Source organism: Berghia stephanieae, chromosome 6, assembly GCF_034508935.2.
Source record: "Berghia stephanieae isolate SIO BIC M18660-M18661 chromosome 6, UCSD_Bste_1.3, whole genome shotgun sequence".
Lineage (NCBI taxonomy): Eukaryota > Metazoa > Mollusca > Gastropoda > Nudibranchia > Aeolidiidae > Berghia > Berghia stephanieae.
The window spans coordinates 32,259,188-32,283,840 of NC_088365.1; the positions used below are offsets into that span (position 1 = coordinate 32,259,188).

The window sequence follows — 24,653 nt, forward strand, 5'->3', positions numbered from 1 at the left end:
TTGTAATTACATCGTCTACATTTATATTGCTACATTATGCACAGCACGGCAATGCACTTTTTCTTTCGTTTTGTTTTTTTTGGTGTCAAATTTTCAATGCTTTTAGATATAGGCAAAATACCATAGATGAGAATTTTAGTTTGGGACTCCATAAAAGTGCAATAGATATTTAGAGCATTTTTTGTAATAAATTTAAGCAACTTAATCTTTATTTTTTTTGATATTCATAATCAAACTGTTGAATATGTTTTTATTAATCAATTTTGGGGTAAAGGAGATCTTAACTCTGAGAAATATTGAGTAACTGATTTTACTTAAAAGCTCAGTTCTCATCTGTGATTTATTTTCTTTGAAATAGAAATATTTTATTTTTATATAGCTCTTTTAGTTAGTGTTCATAGTAGATAGGATCAACTTTTTTAAAGCTAATTTTTAGAAAAAACTTTCTAGCTATTAAGACTCATATTTTACCTACTATATTAATTTCACATAGACAATAAAAATGTCTCTAAAAGTCTTTAGTATTTCTTTCATTCATCATGTTTTGTTGATAAAAGGGAAACCCAAAAACGTCATAATTATCGTTTTTCCCTTTGAGCTTCTAGCAGCAACATTTTCATGAAAAAGAAAGAAAATCTAAGCTTTTTTAAAGCGGTTTTTTTTTTGGTTTCTTTCTTTTTTTTTTTTGGTTATTGTAAAATGTTTTCCTTAAGCAGACAGACTCTAGACTCTTCTCTAGTTGAAGAAGTGGATTACACGGAGAATTACATAAATGTATTATGGTAGTCGATCCTTGAAATGTTCTGGACATGATCAATCATATGTATCAGAATTAAAACTGAGATAGAATTAGAATAGAATAGTCATCCAATAGGGAATGTGGATGTCACTAATTATGTATGTCCTTTTTCTGTGTCCAACAAATTCCTACTTATGAATAACATTTCATAGGGCTTGATGATCTTGTCAGTAACAGCAATTGGTATACGAGTAGCTGGAATGTTTTTGGAATTGGCTCTATGGGCTTACACATCTATGGCTTTTTTGTCCAGTTTGTATCTCTTCTCTCTCTCTCTCTCTCTCTCTCTCTCTCTCCTCTCTCCTCTCTCTCTCTCTCTCTCTCTTCTCTCTCTCTCTCTCTCTCTTTTTTTCTCTCTCTCTTTCTCTCTCTCTCTCTCTCTCTCTCTCTCTCTCTCTCTCTCTCTCTCTCTCATTTCTTCTTCTTATTCAATAGCTTCTGTTTTGAATTTTGCCTCAGTTTTAGGAGATCCACTTTGCAGTAAAGCTACAGAGAAATTTGGATTAATGGTTGTGACCGTATCGGCTGATCTGCCAGGAAATAATAGATAAATGAATGTACAGAAAGAAAGAAACAAAAAAAAAAAAAAAAAAAAATTGAGGCAGGGAGTTGATTACACCAGATTGTTTTTGATAACTGTATCAGAATTAAGATGTTTGTATGGCTGAAATTTAGAAATTTATATCAACTGGCTAGAAATAATTTTTGAAAACAATGTTTATAAAAATGAGTTACTCATAAAGTAATTTTCTCTTTCCTTCCCTCACACAGCATTAATTTTGATCACGCTTTGAATTGATAAAACCACATTTTTTTTGTGCATTCACGGTGATGCTTTTATATGTTTGTGTAATTGTTAATTATGCATTCACACTTATCTCTTATTTCACGTCTGTGTTGATAATAAAACCCGGAATCACTTTGTTAAAATTTCACCTGTAAATCCAAGGTACTTAATTTGGATTTAAATTGTCTGCACTGATTTGTGTACGAAATTTAAGCACCTTCCCAATTCTCTCTCTCTCTCTCTCTCTCTCTCTCTCTCTCTCTCTCTCTCTCTCTCTCTCTCTCTCTCTCTCTCTCTCTTCTCTATCCCTCTCTCTCTGATTGTGACCATATGAATCCCAAAAAGCACACTCTCACTTCATATTTACTTCATTTTTTAGGCATTTGTTAGGGAAATAGACTACCATCACATTTTCAGTTCCACAGGTTTCAGTTATATTATTTAGTACATATAAACATTGTCTTCTGGTTCATTTCACTTTTTTTTCTGGACTTAAAAATGTAAAGCAATTTAAGAATTTTACAGGGTTGAGAAAATGACCACGGTTTGTTTTTCTTATTGATCAGTTGGACAACCACATTCACATATGTCCTGGCACTACTTGATGATTATTGATCCATTGTGCCTTACATTTACCTTTGAAAAGGGCATGTCAAATTGCATTATGTTCTATTCTATGGTCTGTTTACATTACATTATTGAGGGGGCCAAATCATACAATTTTGTTTTTGTAGTAAAATACTGCAACTTTAAAAGGTATTATTCAAAGCCATGATATAATGATTAACACGCCAAAGTCTCCATCTATATTATTATGTGGCTTATATGTGTGGAGATAGACTTAGCTGTTTTCTTTGGAACTTTATATTTCAATGTTGATACAATATACAATAAATACCACCAACTTCCAGCAGAACAGTCCTAGTCCCCGTCACCCACTCCTACCCGAGGTAGCTGCTCTAAGGCAGTCTGTTAACAATTTGGACCAATCTCGACGACGCATGGAGTCTGAAGTTCGATTCCTGGAGGTATTTGCCTTCCACTCCACCAGATAATATGCTGCCTGCTGCACCCACCTTTTGTCTTGTAGACAATAATAATAATAATGATATTGAGTTACTTTGGTAGTTGTTGTGTGTGGAATGATGAACTAGTAATGGGTAGATATTGTGTTAAAATGAAATTCTGATTTTGCAGGTGTTTTTTTGTTTTGTTTTTCAACACAAGTCATAGGAATCTGGATTATTTAGTTACCTTTCAAAAGGTATTAGATTTGATATGGAGAGAGAAAAACAAATCTAAAATAAATCTAATGGAAAATGATAAAACTTTTAACGACTACCTTTCTACCTTTCAATTTCATTGATATTAATATCACTGTAATAGTTTACGACTCAATTTGATCATCAGTTTAGAACTGAAAGCTTTAAAAAGAATAAGAGGAAAAGATGTGACTAATTTTGTATAATGAAGGTAGCGTGAAAAGCTGAGAAAAATGAAATAGTGTTTGCTATATTGACTTATTGAATGTGATCAAACCATGGCATGGCTTTGAAAAGTAGTCGTGTTTACTTTGTGTGTGATATGGATTGCCTGACGTAGTTGTGATGATAATGACTTGATTTGTTTATGTTTACCATTACCTGGAATTACACCCGTTTTTGTTTAAAATTGATTTATATTTATAGAAATTCTAAGGCATTGAAATAAGTAATTAAGTCAACCCCTTTTTTTAAAAATGAAAATTCAATTTCAGAGCAGTGTGTGTAAATTTGGTAAAACTTGAATTTTTTAACATCTCCATGTAACATAATAAATGTAATTTTTCTTTATGGAAGAAGTGATTGATAATATTTTGAAAGAAAATTGTAGAGACATCACATTGAATTATACTCGAGTGAGAATATGATTATTATGGGAATTTATTTTGTGTACATATATTGTTTTTGATTTAGCAATTGGTTTGTTCAGTCTCCTTGATTACGATTATCCTGTTTGAATTATTTACCTCTGTGAACTCATCGCCGGTTTAATCTTCCATTTTAAAGTTATTACTGCATCTTTATGTCCATCTTTGATCCACAAAATACACACATACACAAAACAAAATACACATAGTTCATGAATAACAACAATGGCATGACTTAATAAGTGAATTCATCTTTTTTTTTAAAAATACATTAAGCGTGAAATTCCCAAGTTAATGGTCCATTATTTATCAACATTTGTAAACTTAGTCATCACCCCCCCCCCCCCCCAAAAAAAAAACAAAACCCAAAAACCAAAAATAAAACCAACAAAAAAACCCAAACAAGACCCCCCCCCCCCCAAAAACAAAAAACAAAAACAAAAAAAAAAAAATCAATCCAAAACAAAACAAAGGACAAAAAAAAACAAAAAAACAAAAATCCAACCATTTTACTGAAAGCAGTGATTTTCTCCGCATGAGACCGAATCCCACCCTTTTCCTTATTCTATACCTTTGACTTTGTCATGCTAATGGAGACATCTCAATTCTACAGCCTTACCCTGACATTTACCTGCACAGTGACTTGGATGGTTTTGGTTTGCCTTCCACGCATGTGAGATTGTACTTGCTGTGATCCTATCTGGCACACATTATCATAATGATTAATTAAAGAAAATTGTTTTCCCGTTGTGTTCTTTAACCTGTAAAATGCTTATTTGATTGAGTTTGGATTTTGAAAAAGAAATAAGTAGCCAGTGGTAATTTATTTACACCAAAGATCTGATTATATTTTTTGTTTAATTTTTTCCCTTTCTTCTACTTCTGCTAAGATTATTAAACTATTCTCATTCTCTATAAGATATAAAATCTAAAAAGGAATATCAGGCTCGCATTAAATAGATATATGAATTATGGCGGTGGTGGGAAAAGGGTGATTGATAAAATAAATAAAAAAGTCATCCCAACAATTTTAATCCCTCAACCATTAAAAGAAAAAATATTGCACAACGATTTTGCGAATAGAATTTTTAGAGATCTAAATCAAATGAGCATTTATTTATTTTAAACTTTATTTTTAGTTCAGTAAATGTGTGGTTAGTCATATATGTATTTGTTTCCCCTTGCGTGGTCATACTGTACTGTACAGTTCAGTTGAATCTGCATAAAATCAACACTTTTAACGTCATCTTCTGCTGAAAGTCAACACCTCTTCTTGGTCCCATATATTGTTTTTTATCTAGGTGTGTTCCCATTGATACTGGATAACTGGGTGGGGTTCCTGACCTCCCATAGTGGGCAGGGAGGCACTTGCTGTGTCTTCTATCCCACTTTATCTGTTTTCCAACCTGCTTTCTGTCTTTGTCTTGGAATGAGATTAATTGGTTTTGTCTTGGCCATGGACTGGATACCCTGACTGGGTGGGAAACAGTCAAATGTATCGTTAACGTTTTTGGAGATGATATTTTTTATCTTGTAAATTATCGCTCTGTTATGCACTATATTATTATGTTTGTTTTACATATATATGATTTGTAAACATTAGAGTGTGTTCCTCTAAGTGATCTCAAGCTAACTACACTGTTAGAATCTACATCTGTTCCCTATTTGAACTAATTCCCCTTTGTCTTCCTTTTTCTTGGGTACTTTAATTGTAATTCTATAACTTTTAATATCCCATTTTCTTCCTTTTTACTGGCGCTGATATGACCTAAATGTGTTTCAAGCGCCGTAAAAGCCTTTAAAACAAACAAAACAGATACTGGATAAAGTCTTCCTTCTTTAAAGTCAACCAATCTTTCCGGTCTGGCAGTGTTGACTTTATCAGGATTCTACTGTACCTAACATATTTTTTGTGGTAAACTGAATTTATTATGAATTTAGGAATACTGGATTAGATGACCTCTAACTTGTAAATTAACATTTTACAGGCAGGATCTGGTTTTACTCTAATTTGACCTAAAATCTAACAGTTTTCAGCAAAAAGAAGGAAGAAGAGTTACGTGACTTAGATTGTCATTGGACCCAAAGTTGCAGCGTTGTTATTGATCTCTTGGTGAAACTGATTAGGTCTGCCGTTTTCTCTAGAAAAATAAATAATGTGAAAAATTGTTATTTGAGAGAAGTTAGTCTTGCCTCTGTGATTGGTCACAATAATCTCTGTGGATCTCTTTTCGATTTAAAAAAAAAACAAATAAATTTCTTTCGTTTTTTTTCTCTCTCTCTCTCTCTTCCTTCCTTATTAAAAAAAATATGATTGTCTATTTGTTTTTATTTCTGTTTCTATTTTTATTTATAAATAAGTTCCTTCATAATCAAATAATGTAGTAATCATTCCTTATTTCTCGTGTGTCCCATCAAACATTTTTATATCTGCTTTGACTCCAAAGCACCCTTGCATTTGTCAATCTTTCTAAACAATTGTCAAGAATTTGACAAGATTTCAAATTATTTACTTTAACGCCCATTTTGGGACATATCAAATGGTAATGTTTCTCCTATATCTTGTTTTGTTTTTGTTTTTTTCAATGCTTTTTGTAATAATGACTGACTGTAGTGAATGACTTTACCTGTCAATGAATTCGTGTCATTAAATTCTGTTTGATGTACTTTTTCATCAAATGGAAGAATTTTTACTTTGTTCTAGAGTTAACACCAGATATAAGAGAGGGTTGAAGCGGAATATTACTTAAATTTGTTGATTTTAAAAATTTCCATGACAGTCATCATGTTCTATGTGTAAGCACTGAGCTGAAATAAGTGGATTGATTGAAGAATTATACTTTCAAAGCCTGGTAACTACAATGTAGAATTTTGTTTCCGAAGGATTTTATATATTGTAGTGTTGAGTAGTCAGATATTCTCATCAAATGGCTTTCATTTTTTTCTATGTGTTACTAGATGTCCTTAATATTAGATTTAAAAGTAAACAAATGAAAAAAAAACAACAAAAAACTTCAAAACCTCAACTTAATTTCCCCATGGTATGAAAAAAAAAAAAAAAAAAGGGAAAAAAATTAATAAAAAAAATTAATAATAGTAAGTTGGCACTAGTGTTTCTGTGAATTAAACAATGATGTACCACAACATTTCCAGACCACCAGATCACTCGTATACATATAATTTATAACAATAACATCACCCAATCCTCAATTAAACTGGTTACAAATGTATCAGTGTGGCATAAAAATCGTTAAGAAATTCATTAAAATTGCACCTCACTGCACTACTTGTAATATTGGAGATGTCTATTTTATTAACCCTCAGATGATTTGCATTGATAGGGATATTTCAACCTTAAATTTAATTTCTTTATGTAAAGAAGTGTGAACCTTAAAAGTGAAAGGTCACTAAAAGGTCATAGTCTTATAGGCTTAACCGTTTAGACATCAGTGAAATAGGCTTGTTTCTTTGTCTGACTTGACAGCGCTAATTTTAATCCAAATTATCTTTTGAAATAAAATCAGACCTTTTTATTATTTTTTTTTTACTCTAACAAATGATCGTCCCTCTTTTTTCTTTCTCTATATTTGTCAACCTTTAGAGTTGTTTTTTTTTTCTTTTAAAACTTCTTTTATAGTTTTGATTTGGCATCTTTCTTTATTTAATAAATGTAGTTAGTCGTAGCTCTAGATGATTGAGAAAATGCCATTTTGGTGTATGTTATAAATGTCAGTTCTAGTTGGTTATTGAAGTCGCAGTTGGAGATGCTAAAAACCTACAAAATATTAATTTTCTGTTTTGAAAATCTTCCTGTAAATGTTAATGATTGCTCATGTTATCATACTTAAGTATATTTTTGTGATGGATTATCCTGAAGTAAACTCCTGGATATTTTATTTATGACAAAATAATTTGTGTTGTATGCTTCATGTGACTATATATTAAATCGAAATGTTTACTGACATTATGAATTAGAATTATCAGTTTTGAACTAAATTCAAGAATTAAAAAAAAAACCCAGTGCAATACGAATAGATGATAATTATTTGTGCCATTTTAACATCATTGTATATTTTGTTACAGAGTCAAATAGCAGATCCTGGTGGTGACCTACGGAATGAGATGGAAACCAAGTACCGCATTGAACTCAATCGAAAACTGGCTGATGTCAACCATTTCCTGGACTCTCAGTCTCATCTTAGAGACAAGCTGGATTCGTCACGCACTGAAGTGGAGGCACATCTATTGGCAGACAAACGCAAGTTAGAGGTAGGTCTTTGGGATAAAAGCTGCTATTTGAAAAACATTTCCTTTGTTTTTATAGTTTATCATTGACTTTATGCTCTTTTATTGATTCTGCTATTATGACCTTAGAATGGTGAGAATAGGAAGTGGACTTTGGGGATTACTGTGCATTGGTGGTCGATTGAATGTATGAAGTGTGCATTGGTGGTCGATTGAATGTATAAAGTACAACAGGCACATATACTTAAGCCAAAGCTTCAAGTCACAATAAAGAAAAACAGAAAAGGAAAAGAAGAATCAAAACAAAATAAGCTGTTATCCTGTTACCTTGGTTATTAATGCTACGTGTTATTATTGGACTTCTATTAACTTGTGACTGTAATACTCATAGTCATAGATCATAACATGCTTTATAAACATATAATTATTGTTATTATTATTATTTTATTTTTTCGTTCCTCTCAGTATATCTTTAAGTAACACACTATTCTTTAAATATCTCAATTCAAATCACACTTTATTACTTGAAAATTTAAGTCAAACTAAAGCCTCTAGTCGACTCTAATGTAAAACCAGAAACAGTGGATCATATATTAATTCAGTATCATACGACTTTTAAAGAAAAGAATTGGTTCACATTTAAAGATTTTTATAATGATTTTATTCTCGTCTTAAAATAATTTTTTAAAAAATTATTTTGAAATCATAGGAGGAGATCACTAGTCTACGGGTAAAGTATGAGCAGGCAGTGGCCCAGAAGAACATGAAAGACATGGAAGTGAAACGATTCCAAGAGCTTTATGAGTCCGAGATGAAGTGGAGGATGAGAATTAGCGACCAGCTTACATTCAGCATTGATAAGGGCTCAACACTGAAGGCAAAACTCAAGTAAGGAAGAGTTTCAGATCGTTTTTTTTTTTGTGCACGTGTATTCATGTTCTCCATGTTGGTTGTGTGAGTGTGCTAACACATGTGCTCATACATTATAAGTGAGAGGATGAATGTAAAGTTCATCAGAGCCTTTAGGCACATCATGTCAAAGTTTATCCCAGATTTTGTTGAGTAAGACTGAAAGCAACAATTGCTTGTTTCCTTTCCAGTAAGACATTAGCCTACATTAAAAATCACTTGCAATCAAATCCAGCAAACCTTTATGTCATGCTCTAATTGTATGACTGAAAATTTCTGATCTTTAACTCACTGACTGCTAAGATTTTCAGCCGCTGACTCTCCGAAGTTTGTGCATGTTTTTTAAAAATACACCAGGTTCACAATTTTTATGATAAAACAATTTAAAAAGCAAACATACCTGCTTATATTTCTCTTTCAAATGATACCATTTGTATTGTTGCACTTTAATTCTGGATTACATAGTAATATTTTGAAAAGGAGGAATTTTATGCCCCCCCCCCCCCCAAAAAAAAAAATTGAATTGGTGTCAACACTGCCTTGGACCAGTGTTCTAACTAAAAACTGGAAAAAATAATGTTCTTTTAACAGAAAACAAACACCACATAATCAGAAAAATAACTAAAACAATTGGTTTCATAATGTTTTTCACTCGAGTATTACAAATAAATGTTTTCATGTCTGCATTATGTTGGAAAACTAAAAGAAAAAAAATACCAGGTTATCATTTAATTTGGCCTGTAAAAAGAATGTCAACATTAAAAAGTACCCCATCATGTTTGGTATGAAATGAAAGATAAAAAAATGAACTACATCGCCGTCAAACTGTCATGGCCATTTCGGTCAGAAGTAGAAAAAAATAGCAAAGTATGAAACCGAGGGGATTCAGCCATGGCAAGTCAATGGTCAAAATAAAAAACTTGAAATGTTTCAGCTGTGAGTTAAAAAAAAAAAAAGGTAAAAAAAACCCAGATAAGACTATGTATGCTTGTGTTTCAAAGGAGATGGCTAAGGCCTCTCTCGATTTTATTGTCTAAATAATCCATTGCTTATTATTCATTAATTGGTATTATTTTTTTTAAATTTCAGTAATGAACGCCATCATCGAAATCGTCTACACAACAGTATAGGTAATCTCAACAGCACACTTCTCAGCAACAATAGCTTCGACCTTGGGAAGGTCAACGGTTTCAACGATGACGACCTCTCCAACAAAATCAAAGCAGAATTAGATCGTAGCATTGCAAAACATTTAGAAGCTGGTAAGTTTATGGTTGCTGTTGTATCTTGTCACCTCCCCCCCCCCCCCCCCCCTCGATGATTTGAATTATAATTTTCTTGTTGGACATGTATTTCTCCTTTAACTTTTGACTAATGATGACACATGCGTCACTATTATAATGTTTGAATAAATTGAAATGTGGCATTATTAATGTATTGCCCCCCGCTTTCACCATATTATTTTTAATCAAGTGCGCTTTTCTTTGGTTTCAGCTCCTCATGGTCTAAACACCCCAATTCTGAGACCCTCTAAAGAACCAATGCGATTCTCTACTTCCCTCACTCAAGCAAGTCAGGACTATATAGATATACTCAAAAAGAAATATTGTGTATAGTTGATCATTTTATAATTGTTTTTTTTTTTTTACAGGGTGGGGTAGATATTTATTGGATGTCAGAAAATCTCAGTTGAAATTTAAATAAAATATTTCTAACATATTTTTCAATGTCTCATTTGACTGATCCTTTTCCGGCAGGTTTCAATTTTATTCTAACCGGACATCGTATGTTATTGTTTTTACCATGAGAGTTTTAACAACTATATGACTCACACAACAGAATCATATATTGTAGTTACTGCTCCATTGTAATGAAAATAGGTGTGATGTTATAACCAAACATTAATAGGCGATATTATGATTTGGATGCAGTTCAGTTACGCCATCAGAGAAATAAAACTTTTATAAGATCATTCAAAAATGAGAAGTAAGTGTCAGTCCTTTTATATAATCTAATTGTGATGGAACTGCATCAACATTACTTGAGTGATAAGGATTTTTGATCAACTGAAATTTTTGTAATGGGCCCCAATAATGTTTCACAATTTCAGTAAAGTCATTATCAAAGCTCAACAGTCATTTCATCATCACTTCCATTTTCGTTTCGCCTCAATGAAGTATCATGAATGACATTGATCATTTTCATTTCATTTAAAAATCAGAAATATCATTCAGTCCTGTAAATTAAGAGGTATGTATGGGCAAAATCAACCGAAGCAAGACAAACATGTCCTTGGAGGTAATTAAACATGAAGCTGAGATGAATGTCATTTTTATACAAAAGTAGTACTGATATCAAGTTATTTTGTAGAACGACTGACTTTGTCAACTTTTTATGAAGCTATTCCTGCTACAGTTTCGATGCTAGTCTCTGAGATGTTTTACTTTGTTGCAATATTATATTAATATTGAAATCAGGAAATTTATGAGAACTAGATTATTTTAATAGTTCTTCATAGTAATTTATCAAGGAAAGAGTGATATTTGTGACCACACTTCTCGGTTTCATCTTGCCAGTCTATTTTTACTTATCAGGAAATGGAATCTACGTTCATGTAATACTTAACTATTCCTTCAAATGGCGGACAAATTTGATCTCCAATTCAAAATTTTAAAAATTTAATAAAGAATATTTTCTATCTATTGGTCTTATGATTGTTGTGATCATGGTCATATCGGAAGAGAAAAAAAATCTCCTAGACTATGTAAAGGAGCCAGTGGTGATCTTTGTTTCTATTGAATAAAAAAAAAAAGAAAACTTTCTGCCCTTCCAGCAATGATTGGGTAGCAAGGTCCATTAAAAATGGCAGAATGCATTTTGTGGTACAGATAATCATCCTAATCCGATTTAAATGGGAATAAGTAATTGTTACTGTCCATTTAATGATATCCAGCCTTAAGACTTTTCACTCGATATGACATTAAAACGTTGGCCTCCAGTAATATTTGTCATTAATTATATAGGCCCCAATCATGCTACAATGTTATAGTTAGCAATCTATGACAATTCAAAGTTATTGTTCAAAATTGAGATGGATCATTAATACATGCACTGTCACAGCCAACACATCACGTACATACATTTTGTTGGGTTTTTTTCTTTGCCATAGCGTGAATAACTGTTTTCTCATTCAAGAGAATTTTTAGGTTGATGCTTATAAAGTAACCATATAAAACATTCTATTTTATTTATTTACCTTCTTAAAAGTTATATCTTTACCCTAGTAAAAATCAATATAATAATAGTGATCATAATTAAAGAATACCTGCCAATGTACCTCATAACAAATGCCTTAAAACATTACCCGTGATGATAGAGAACTACACATGATCATTTAAATCAAATAATTTTGCATGTTATTCATTCCACCATCTCCGTCCATTGTCCCAATTTATATTATTTTACTACTTTCACTTATGCATTTCAATCTTCCGTCCAATTTATTCATACTCTTGTATACAGTGAATATATCGCAACATGCGTTGTTTTATCATGGTGAAACATTTTGTTACATGTCTCTTTGCAACAAATTATATGGTTTGTTTGAGGAAAGAGCAAATCAAAATGTTGTTTTATTTTCTGTTTTGTTAATCACAGTTCTTATATTGCAAAGCCATGACATTTGATTTTTCAATGGCATTGGGATGCTAGGTTGTTTTTATTTTTCATCATAAAGGTTTGCCGAGATCATTTGAATGAGTTCTTAGTGTTGAAGATGTGATACAACATGTTTTGTGAATGCTTGAATTAGAATGAATCAACTATAACATTTAATAGTTGAAGTTTTTTTTTCCATTGACCTTTATCATTGGTCATTTTACATTTATTATTGGTCATTTTACAGCATTATAAACTTGTGTCAATTATTGTGTCTGTGTTGGTCCTGTGGAATCAGGATTTCTACAACAGCACAGTGATTTTAAACAGGCAAACCTTGAATAGTGGTGTTCATAGTTTATCTGTGTTTATGTTCTTTGAAAGATTGCATCTGGATGGCTATTATAACTGAAAGTAATTGATTTAATTAAGTTTTAAAAAAAAAATTATTTCGATTTATGTCAATGTCTCCACTGTCTGAGACTGTCTGAGTTTAACTATATTTGTTGCCATCAGTTAAATTTAAAAGAGTTCTTTTTAGATCTTTTTATTTTGTCAGTATAAATACAAAATCCAATGGTTCATTATGTGGATCTTTTAGCATAATTATTAGGTGGATTGAGAATTAATCTTGATTTTTGGAATATTTCGTTTTGGCACAAGGCCATCAATATCAACTATAAAGTTTGAATACCGTAAAATGGGATAAGTCGACCTTGAGGGAATGCTTTGCTTCTTTGGTTTTGGGTCAATAAGAGAACATTGATTTTTATGGCAATTATTTCCTTCGTTAAAAAGCTATGTCTTTTAACCAGGAAAGTAACTGCAGCAAGGCTGAGAATACTCTAATTGCCTCAAATCCTCTTGAGAGACAGTTTCCTCTCCAGATAGAACCATTTGGTGGTAGTGGCAGAATGACGCTGGTAAATAAATTACTAAAGGGTGGAAGAGGAAACATTTAAAATTAATTTCATTTTACCGTGTTGTACCGTGCGTACATATGTATTTGCTCATGGTTTGCAAATTTGTAAACAAGTATATAATGCTCAGGATAAATGTCGCCTCCTGCTAATAAGCATTTTAAAGGTTGGTATATGAATGTATATCAGTTTGTAAGTTTGTTGATTGTTTGCTTCAAATAATATTTTATCAATTTGTTCACAGATTGAGAAAAACATATCAAAAATACATTTATAAATTTTGAATATGCTTTCTCAGTCTTTCAGTACTCACGTATATATACGTAATGTTCATATCAGGTCAATATTTATTTTATATACCTGCAATATTTAAATAAATATTTAAATGAAAAAGAAAACAAAGCATTGTTAGTAATTTATTTATTTACTTTTATTTTATTTGTTTGTTAACACGTCAGTAATATAAATGGATGATTCAGTGATGTATGCTTTCATACTCTTCTCTTTACTCCAATTATCACTCTCTCTCTCTCTCTCTCTCTCTCTCTCTCTGTGACTCAGTGATATGGTCTTTGCTTGAAACTTGAAAGGTACCGAGTTTGACTACCTGCCATGCTGTGTGGCCTTGAGCAAGTCATCTCAACCCAGCTAGCTTTGCAGTTGCACTGCGGTTGACACCTAGGTTATTCTAGTCTTCCCTTGGAAAAGACCCTAAAGATAAATTTCCCCTTCTCTCATCTCTCTCTCTCTGTATCCATCTCTCTCTCAGACACACAAACTCTCACTTGCTTTCATAACATAACATAAACTCCCACTCATATTTCAGTTCATTCTCTCTGTAAAATTATGAAAACGTCTAATGGACATTAAGACATTGCTCCTCTGTACTTCGACTGTCAAATGCCAGTGCCATAAGATAAGGGGATGTCTGGAAGATAAAGAAAACAAAAAAAATGTAGATACTCAATGGGGCTAATACTAATAGGAGTGAGATGTCTGGGTTTTGTCCAGACCTGGTTGTGCGCTATCTCTCTCCCTCTCTCTCTCATCCACTCAAGCTTGTTTGACACTTTTTACAATTAATTGCCAAACAAAATTGGCCACTTTTAAAAAATTATTTTTGTGTTTCTTCCATCGCTTCAGTTGTAAATAAAAACGATTTTGTGATTATGTTTTGTTCCCATGCCAACGCTTGGTGGAGAGGGAATTAACTCCCAAAGAAACTTGAGGTAATCTACGAAGTCAACACTCATATTATATATTCATTGATAAAATCTATATCCTTGTGGCAATACTTCAAATGTTGACAAAAATACAAACCGTAACAGATTCATTGTGAGTGTGAGAATGTTAAAAGAAAGTATCAAAGTTAAATTTCAATCGCTTAACAATGAAAGAAATAAAATTGGAATATATTTGATTTTTTAAGTCAATTCCTTCCATTATAGGGATGTGAATTAAAATGAACAACTTTGGGCAGACTGTGGGATATAATCCAAAGTCCAAAGAGAAGAAAGTAATGACAGAATTGGAATGAGCCGTCATCAGCATGTAGGCTAGAATAAATCAATGCCAGTAAAACTAATTTGTGCAAGAATTAATTACTGACCGATATTTTTTCTTTTATTTGATACCCTAATTAGTGAAGAAACATAGTCAACCAGTTAATATACAAGCAATTGCGGAGTAGTAACGAGTAAAAACCATCTAGGTTTCGATTTACAACTTTCTCTTAAACATATTTCTGGCAGTTTGTGTTTTACTTTTTCATGTTTTATTTTTCACTGTTCCAAAGTGGTCAAAATTGGATTAGACAAAACAATGAGTCAACCGGGTTTGGATATCTCTGTGAACATGACAGGTTTGGAAAGTGAAAAAATAGATGAATTATGAGTGAAAATACACAGGGATGTGTTCAGACATTGAAAGTTTTAAAAAAGCATCACTTAAACTTAGTCACTAAAACTAAAAGCTATCCATCAATATTACTATTACTAGTGGAACATTCCCGAAGTTTGTTCTCAGTCTCTAATTGTATATATTCATCCAAACACACTGTTTTTTCCCCATCTATTTTTTTTTCTTTCTTTGTTTTTCATTTTTCATTAGCTGATTTCAGTCAATTTGGCAGGAGTTTAGCCTAGGTCTAACTTTTGGAAACCCCTCCCAGAGACAGTGTGCAGTTCCTGAGTGGTTCAAATGAAGCTTAAGTTGTCGACAGTTACTGCTCCTTTGGTGAATATGGTGGTGTGTATCTCTAACCTGTTAATTACAATTTACAATAATAAAAAAAATATGATTGAAATTCAAACTTACTGTTCAAATGTTAAAATAAACAAGCATGATTAAGAACATTAGGCTAATGATACATGGATTAAGGAATCCTATAATAAACATCTATTTTCCTGAGTAAAAAATGCAATCTGGTGTAGTTATGTCTTCTATTAGAATCACCCAATTCACTTTAAATTAACAGCAGGCATTGCAAGTAATTTTTCTTTAATAATAAGATGACCAATGAAGGTGTCAAATGAGGAGATCAGGAATAGAGTAAACATCCCTCTTATAAGTAAACTGGTGACCCTCATAAGATGGAGATTGATTAGACCTGTCAAACAACGCCTGGCACTAAGGTTGACACCCGAAAGCAAGAGGAAAAGAGGACGACCAAGAGAAACATGGAGGAGAGCAAATGAGAAGGAAGAGGCAAAATGAGGTTTACAACCTGAAGGGAGGCCGTTATAGAAGATGTATTTACAACCCTATTTTCCACAAGAAAAGATGCAAAGCAAGTCAACTGTTCTCACCTGTAAAACACGGAATGCACACCTCCCAGATTTCCCAGCGTTATACAATGTCAAAGCAGCCCAGATCTTCTCTTTCATTCTTGTGAGGATGAGAATTATAAAAAAAAAAAGAAAAGAAATGAAAACAAAAAAAAAGCATTGGTGTTAATAGGACAATTGAAATGACTTGAGAAATCAAGAGAGGAGTTAAGAGCAGAAATGCAAACCATATGCCAAAAGTGGAATCAGAACTAGTGGAAATATGAATTTTGGCGATAATATTCAAATATCACTTATAGCACCCGCTGTAAGTGGCCAACTGAACATCTCTTGAAACTTCCTTATCAATCCTCTGTTTTATCCAGTTGCAGTTTGACAGCCTTGAGTTTGGTAAAGTGTTGATCTGTTTGGGCAGGCAAAACAATAACAATTGTAACCAAACAAAGATAGAACACTTAACATTAACATTTATACAGTCAAGTGAAGTGCAATTTTCAAGGTGATATAGTCTTATAGTCTGTTAGGCCAATTGCTGCTGGAATTTATTAATTCTCTGATTGGCATAAAAAAGACAACATATTATGTTACTGAAAATCCAAAACTTTCCACAAGTTTTTGATAAGCAATAAAACTCACAGATTTGGAACCCGTAAAATAGCATAACCACCACTCCAAGTTTTAAGGAGGTCCACTTGAGCCGCAGCCCCAACCTGTGAGTGAGATACGAAATCAGATGATGGAAAGTAAAATTTGGTTGATTAATTAAAAATATAAAAAATACAGCAACAGACTGGTATCTTTTTAAATTGTAAATAAGTTTAACGCTTAATGTTTATGCTAATGATTAAAGTAATATTTATGAGTGACCAGTCTTTTTGTGTTTGAGTGTTTGTACGAGTATGTATGTGATTTAATTTAATCCATTCTATTTTCATTACATCTTGTAAAGCACCTTAATCCTGTTAATGGGGGGGGTAGAGTACTATACAAGTTATTATTTATCTACACAAATACCCCATGTATTATTCTGTATTAAATTATAAACTCTTACTAAGCATAAGGTACTTACCACCCCAAGATTTTCTTGGATAGCTTGCGTGACCGTAAACTTGTAAAATGCTGGAGTCAAATCTCCTTGGTTACTTTCTCTTGTGCTTTGAAATGCAAGTAAATAATAATAATAATAATAATAATAATAATAATAATAATAATAATAATAATAATAATAATAATAATAATAATAATAATAATAATAATAATAATAATAATAATAAAAATAATAATAATAATAATAATATGATAATAATAATAATAAATAATAATAATAATAATAATAATAATAATATAATAATAATAATAATAATAATAATAATAATAATAATAATGGTGATGATGATGATAATGATTAAAATCGATGTGCACATATTTGCAGGTGTGATAGGACAATGCAATCTTGATGTAATGGACAATATTCTGACCTTCAAATAAGTACACATAGATAAAAATGCATATATTTCAATGATTCTCTGCCATGTATTTGTACTAAAGGGTCTCCAGATATTCACATATTATACGAGTCGTTGAAAAATGACACCATGAGAAGGGGAAGACATCACTAAATAATTTAAGCAGCAGATAAAGTAAAGTTTTGCCATTTACTTTCTGAAAAAAATATGACCCTGCTACGTTTCCAATGGTAGCTGCTTTTTTTTTCCAAAGTGGTTATTTGCATTAGTACTGCAAATAGTGATTTTCACGCCAAATCACTATTTGCAGTGGGTAGAGGTGCTCTCCTGACATGATAACCAGTTTTCCCCCTTCACCGAACACAATACTGTATTTTCTGTTCAAAATGGAGTGTTGAATGGCTTGAAGTTGAATGAGAGTGTGTTTGTTTGAGAAGGAAAGAAAAGGAGGGACAATTGTAACATTTTGTGTGACCAAGAATTGAGATTTTGAACGTTTCAATTTTTCCTTATTGTTTTATTTTCAGTTAGTTTAATAAATTTTATATGGTTTCCAAAAACTCTCTCTCTCTCTCTCTCTCTCTCTCTCTCACTAGTCTCACTCTCAACGTTGCTCATGACTCGTATCTCAGTGCTCCTGCAAATAACAGAAGTTACCATTAATAAACTACCACTACTACTACAACCACCACCATAATCATCAGTACTAAGTACTACCAATACCATAGCAACCTCCACATCCTTATCGAAACTATAGCAACCACCACTACCACCACCGTTACATCATCATCATCATCGCTACCACCTCTACTACAACCACAACCACCACCACATCATCATTACTACAACTACCACAGCTACCTCTACATCTTTATCAAAGCTACAGCAACCACCACCACCATTACATCATCATAATCCTTATTGTCATCATCACTCCCATCACATCATCATCAACACTACCACTACAACCACAACCACAACATCATCACTACACAACAACAGAAACATTATCATCGTCGTCATCATTATCATCAAATGCAATACCTCAACCGAAACCACCACTATTATTACAACAATCACAACCTCACCATCATCATTACAATCACTTCTACATGATAAGAAACCAAAATTACATCATCATCACAACTACTACAAAGACAACATCACTCTCATCAACATGCATAACAATTGCTATACATTTTATCTCTTTTTTATTATGAACGCTCTAAAGGCAGTACTACTGCCAATAACAATGTTGAACTAATAAATATATTGCAAATGATAAAACAAAGGCATAATGAACCAAAACGGCAAATACAAAACGAACTTATCAGTAGGCAGTACTACTGTAAATATCGAAAAGGAACAGAAACTACTATATATTTCTGTCATCTGCATTTTTTGCGCCGCAAATATCAGGGTAATCCGCAAATTTTGGCAAATTTCCCAAAATTGGCAAATCGTGGCAAATTTTGGGAAAGTTGGCAAATCGCGTGGCAAATTTTGGGGAAAACAAAATAACGAAAAAAAAGTGGGAAATGTTGCAGCTTTGCCTGGGCCCAAACCAAGGGAAGCTACTCTCTACGAATAATGATCCTTTAAAATCTTTGTAACAACACTCTTCACTTTACATTGTGTAAATTAATAAATGTAGCCTCCTTAAATGTAATAAATTGTCTTTTATATATATTTTTTTCTGTATCGCGTGTTAATTTTTACTGAAACACTTAGTTCTCCTCGGCAAATTTTGGTCTTTTTGGCAAATTTCTTGGCAAATTTTGGGCATTTTTGGGGCAAATTTTGGCAAATTTTAGGTCCCAATTTGGCAAAAAAAGCAGATGACAGATATTTGTAGTAGTACAAGTTTATTTATATTGCACTCAATCCTCTTAAAGCTACAGGCGCAAAATAAAGAAATTTTGTTGTAGGCTACTACTGCAAATAACGAAAACGAATGCTATCTACTATTTGCATTACTACTATAGTGGAATTCACTATTTGCAGTAGGTATTAGTGCAAACAGAGGTAGCCTTTTTTTTTGTATTGCTTAAACTTTCGGGGTTTAAAAAATCACTGCCTTATTTTTAAAGATAAAACAGGTTTCTTTATCAGTTCGTCTTTAAAAACAATGAATAATGAAATACTTACAGCTGAACTTTTAAATACAAGTATGGGCTGTTTTTAGCAGAAATCCTTTTGAAACCTGAAGTCGATGTCATCTAATTTGGATCAATAAGAAAAAAAAAAGTAATAGAATTCTGTTCAAAGGTATCCAAAAAAAAAAAAAAAGAAAAAAAAAAAGAAATTAAAAAAAGAAAAGAAAAATCTTCGGACTTCAAAATATTATATTATTGATACTATACACTTCTTCCCATTCCCTTTGATGTCTCTTACATCCTTTCTTTTAAAAATATAGCCTGGTGGAGAACATTGTGCTTATTTGAGTCAATAAAAAAATTTATACGGCGCACTCAAACTCTACTGAAAGATTTGAAAAATAGAAATGTATTTTTTACAGATAGATAAACAGATAACTTGATTTCCTTTTATAATTTAAAGTCAGTTTGAAAGTTCGTTAAGTCAAACAGATATCATAAAAAAAATTACAGAAGACACTAACATCTCATGGCCACACCCTCAACTCTATCTGTCCAGTAGAGTCCTTACTTCCGTTGTGTTGATTTAGCGGTGATCAGTGTTGTTATGTAGTGTAGTGTGTTCTCATTGCGTGTATGTTTATATGTGTGCGTGTGTGTGTATGTGTGTGGTGTATAGATAGTTCGAAGATGACGTCACTTTGTTATTGTTTTTTGCCATCCGCGTTTATGAGCATTGCTCACTGAACTGTATCAACCCGACTATAACGTTCATGGATACACACAGTTTTGTGTGTTGGTCCGTTATGCTTCCGGCGGATGGCAATGTTATAAGCTCCTTAGCCAAGCACATACTATCTATACATGTGTGTGTGTGTATGTGTTTTGGAATGTGGTTGCGTGGAAGAAAAAAAAAGGGGGGTGTCCATCAAGTATAGAAATTCCTGAGCAAGGGCGGGGGGGTTTGCTAGGAACTGTCAGATTGGCATTTTTCAGCAAATCGTGGCATTCATAGTGATATAATTCACTTGATCACATGACGGTATTCGGATTTACAGAAATTTTAAACAAGTTTCACTGATTAACAACATCAACTAATATTACTGCTGATATTACTGTCGTTTTTATGCCATCGATGTGATAATTATTGCCCTGGGAAATATTTAGTTAAACGTTTCGGCAAACTGTCAATTGGTTCTGTCTAGCTTCTAGCCCGAACAAACCAAAAGTAGACAGATTCAGGGACTTTATATTTTTCGCGTCCGCCTCAGATTTTCATTTGACCTCACATAAGTAAAGGGAGACATTCCGAAAGCTCCTACATCCCCAGTATTCATTCAATTTGTATTGTCACCGTTGATCTTTTGTCAGGCGTTCATTTATTCAATTTGTCATCATATAAAAGCATTTTAAAAACTCTAGAACAAACCTTGATAGATTTGTGAAAGTTTAAAATGTCCTAATTTGACCATTGTTTTGATTCTCGGCCGCCATTTTAATTTGTGAAGTATTGAAGGTAGTGCAAAGCACTCCCAAGTAAAGCGTGGTAAAGACTTGCGACTTATTGATATTGATATCTACTGACTGATAAACTAAAACCATGCCGAATAAAGCATGGCAGCGACGACAAGCACATCGATTAAAATGTGCATCCAATCGTAATCAAGCTAATCAAGAAAATGATTCTGGCAATATCGAGTGAAAAAAGTTCTTTCCCCGCGAAATTGCGGGATTTTTACTAGTCTCATAGAAAAATGCAGCAATGTCTCATCATAATTTGTCTTTGTCTAGATAAACAACAAAGTTGGAGAGGGAGAATATACTGAGGTGCTTGTCATTGTCCAATTGCTACTATAAATTATAACTATAATTATAATGTCAATTGTGCCGAAATTGAAATGTCTTCACTCTAACGAAAATTATTAACTCACTGTGTAAAACATCAATCATGCTAAACACCAGAGAGAGAGAGAGAGAGAGAGAGAGAGAGAGAGAGAGAGAGAGTGTGTGTGTGTGTGTGTGTGTGTGAAAGAGCGTGAGAGAGAGAGAGAGAGAGAGAGAGAGAGAGAGAGAGAGAGAGAGAGAGAGAGGGGGTAGTAATAAATTTGATTCGAACATTTGACATGACTCATGACACTCACAGTCACAGTCAACTCGCAGCTGAAACAATATATATACACTGCCTTTATCTACATATTCTATACCGACCTCAGAAGACAGACAACTAGGATGTGGCTGTATGTATTAGCAGATATCTAACATTGTCATGGACAGGCCTTGAAGAATTTAGAAGCTTGAAAATAATTGGTGGGAAGTGGAAAGAAAAAGTAAAAGTAAAAGAGAAGGAAAAAAGAAAGTAGAAACAGAGAGATGAAAGTTGTGAATTGAATCCCCAACACTCGATGTGTTGCAGTTAAAACAGTATGCTGATGTTTTTGAGTCATGTGCCGAGAGATTCATAATGGCGGCGACGTTTCATTTCACCAAAGACACACCCCCTGATTCAATGTTCAGCGATTTCCAAACGCTGAACCGGTTTCAAGATGATGTAAGTAGAAAAACTGTATGTTTATTTATATTTGTAGCCGTATGTAACACTAACACATAGCCTGATACCCTCCGCTTTAACTCTCCATTCTCATGCTCAAACCTGTAGCAGACTATACTCCAAGTACCAAAGAACAGAAAACGGAAACGCTCTTTACTTTTACTTGAGTTCTAAACATCATGCATTCGTTCCATTTATCATCATCATCATAATCATAATCAGCATCATCATCATTATCATCGTCGTCGTCGTCTTCGCGCCATTGTCGTGAGCACAATCATATTTATCGATAAAACTGCAGTAAGTAACAATGCTATTTATAATCGTCTAGACGTCCTAATAGACCTAGAATCTAGTCTTTTATTAACTCTAAGAGTTTTTTTTTCTATTTCAATATATTATATCTCTTATATATGGTCATCGTGTCATACAAAACAAATAGAAATATTGATGTGAGTGTGACTTAAATAATGATTATTTGGGTAGGTTCCAACTTAGGAAAAGGCTCCTCTTTCACGTTCTCTCATAAAATAGTATCTGCCATTAACATGTTGTCTCTGTCTGAAAAACATTGTAAGTATCGCCTAACAGGCGTCATGTAATGTTGTAAATGTTACATGTGTTGTGTTGGCCAGGACCCCATTGATAAAACGCATTTAGTGCACCTTTACTTTATGTGATATTGCACTATATAGAAAAGTTATACTCAATTTTATTTAATAATGGATGACTCAATTTGTGTCTTAAATAGATTACTGTAGCCAATCAGAAAATCCTCTCTTCACTTCTCTCTCTTTCTGCTTACATGGTCTCTTCGATCCTACGTCTCTCCGACCCCTTTCCTCACCTCTTAGTTCACTATATAGCTCATACTCATCTTCGCCTCCATCATCCTCCTCTCTCTCTCTCTCTCTCTCTCTCTCTCTCTCTCTCTCTCCTCTCTCTCTCCTGCTCTCTCTCTCTCTCTCTCGCTCTCTCTCTCTCCTCTCTCTCTCTCTCTCTCCTCTCTCCTCTCTTCCTCTCCTCTCTCTCTCTCTCTCTCTCTCTCTCCTCTCTCTCTCTCTCTCTCCCTCTCAATCTTTCTTTCACTCTTCTCCTCTCTTTCTTTCCCTGGAAATGAAGTAATGATGGTAATTGTTACAATAGAAAATAATTTAAAATTATTTTAAGAATAAATGAAAACAATTCAGGAAAGCGAGGATGACAAGAGATAGAGGCATAGTGAAGCTGAATTGTTAAATACCATAACTGGTAAAATCAATGTTATTGTACTGAATGTATCTGTATCTGTAAAATACTGTGTAAACCTCCTAGTGGAGTATCACATGCAGGGGGTGGTGGGCACAAATGCCTGCGGCAAGTCTTTGCGTAAATGTGAGTTGAAGGCATCCACAGTTTTACTTGTGACAGCACTGTCATCCAGCTGATTCCAGTCTTTATTTGTACGAATTGGAAATGAACGTTTGTGTTGGTTTGTTGTTGCTGGTATAATTTTGAAATTGCAACTTGTTTTTTATTGTGCAACTTGTATTTACGGTAAGTTGTTCAATTTCCACCGCAACCAGGAACTTGACAATCTTGAATATCAGGCTTCTCTTCTTCGTCTGGAAAGCTCACTCCATCCCAGTTGGTTCAGCATCTCGGTAACACTGCTAATTTGCCAGTAGTCCTTTGTGACTTATCGAGCTGCTGTTCTTTGCACCATTTCTAGTTGGTGCTCATCCTTTGGCAGATATGGATCCCATGCGGAAATTGCACATTCTAGCACTGAACGTAGTGAATGAAGAGGATTTTAAATATTCTTTTCATTTTGATTAAAACAAACAGTGAAACAATTTACCTAATTCTCCACCTCTTGTAATGATTGACTCTTTGTACATACTCCTTATATTGGCAAATTTGATTCAGGGCAAACGGTTAGTTTCAAATCCTTAACATTTAGGTGTCTCCTTTGTTTTATTGGTGTTCAGCATCTTTTTTTTTTCCAGTGGCGCTTGGCAGATTCTTTAACGATCAGTTAAGATACAACAGAATGACTTTAAATTGTTGCATTGTAGGTGTTGCTTCCAATAGTCCATATTCAAAGCAAATGAAATTTCAAGTCTAACACTAAATTGGATTGTTTCGTTTCTTTCAAATAGATATCATACAGTAATAGTGACTGTTAAATAAAATATGGGTATAATCAGGGGTACATCAGGAAACAATTTTAGGACCATTACTTTTTCCACTTTCTTATAACAAGATTGATAAACAGTTGGTTATAGGAACACGACTAAGATTATTTGCAACGCAAATGATAATTTCCTGGGCCAGGGCTTCTATTTTGATCAATATCTCTTCTTTCTTTCAATATCTGTCATTCATTTCATATGGCCTTGTGTTCTTGTACGACAATACTACCATTTGGATTTTACTTGGTTCCTTCTATAGGCTTTTTCTGAGAGGCAGACAGTCTGATTGGTGTTTCTCTATAATGGAAATGTTATTTCATTTTTTTTTTCTTTGTACATTGTCTCTCATCTAGTATT

At 33.2% G+C, this 24,653-nt stretch overlaps 3 protein-coding genes across 30 annotated transcripts in view; 2 read left to right on the top strand and 1 right to left on the bottom strand.

Moving 5' to 3' along the window:
- Nucleotides 1-13,628, top strand: part of LOC144974877 (ankyrin repeat domain-containing protein 26-like) — a 92,258-nt gene extending 78,630 nt beyond the window's left edge. For 16 of the 28 annotated variants that reach the window (XM_078918321.1, XM_078918328.1, XM_078918322.1 and 13 more), the window contains 5 exons: nucleotides 2,498-2,614; nucleotides 7,579-7,764; nucleotides 8,450-8,628; nucleotides 9,739-9,911; nucleotides 10,144-13,628. In XM_078918321.1, the coding sequence (XP_078774447.1) occupies nucleotides 2,498-2,614; nucleotides 7,579-7,764; nucleotides 8,450-8,628; nucleotides 9,739-9,911; nucleotides 10,144-10,265 (777 nt within the window). In that variant the 3' untranslated portion in view covers nucleotides 10,266-13,628. Of the gene's footprint in view, nucleotides 1-2,497; nucleotides 2,615-4,108; nucleotides 4,169-7,578; nucleotides 7,765-8,449; nucleotides 8,629-9,738; nucleotides 9,912-10,143 lie in introns of all 28 variants that reach the window. The other 12 variants (XM_078918331.1, XM_078918316.1, XM_078918319.1 and 9 more) reach the window with 3 other exon arrangements.
- Nucleotides 13,629-13,631: 3 nt separating this feature from the next.
- Nucleotides 13,632-21,980, bottom strand: LOC144974885 (ribonuclease P protein subunit p14-like). Its single transcript, XM_078918340.1, has 6 exons — nucleotides 21,783-21,980; nucleotides 19,627-19,697; nucleotides 17,082-17,166; nucleotides 16,649-16,722; nucleotides 16,034-16,112; nucleotides 13,632-14,154 (listed from the first exon to the last, which is right to left on the bottom strand). The coding sequence occupies exons 2-6, from the start codon at nucleotides 19,695-19,697 to the stop codon at nucleotides 14,083-14,085; spliced, it is 381 nt and encodes a 126-aa protein (XP_078774466.1). The 5' UTR covers nucleotides 21,783-21,980; the 3' UTR covers nucleotides 13,632-14,082.
- Nucleotides 21,965-24,653, top strand: part of LOC144974884 (COMM domain-containing protein 7-like) — a 68,950-nt gene continuing 66,261 nt past the window's right edge. The window contains exon 1 of the mRNA XM_078918339.1: nucleotides 21,965-22,122. Within this exon, the coding sequence (XP_078774465.1) occupies nucleotides 22,036-22,122 (87 nt within the window). The 5' untranslated portion in view covers nucleotides 21,965-22,035. The remainder of the gene's footprint in view (nucleotides 22,123-24,653) is intronic.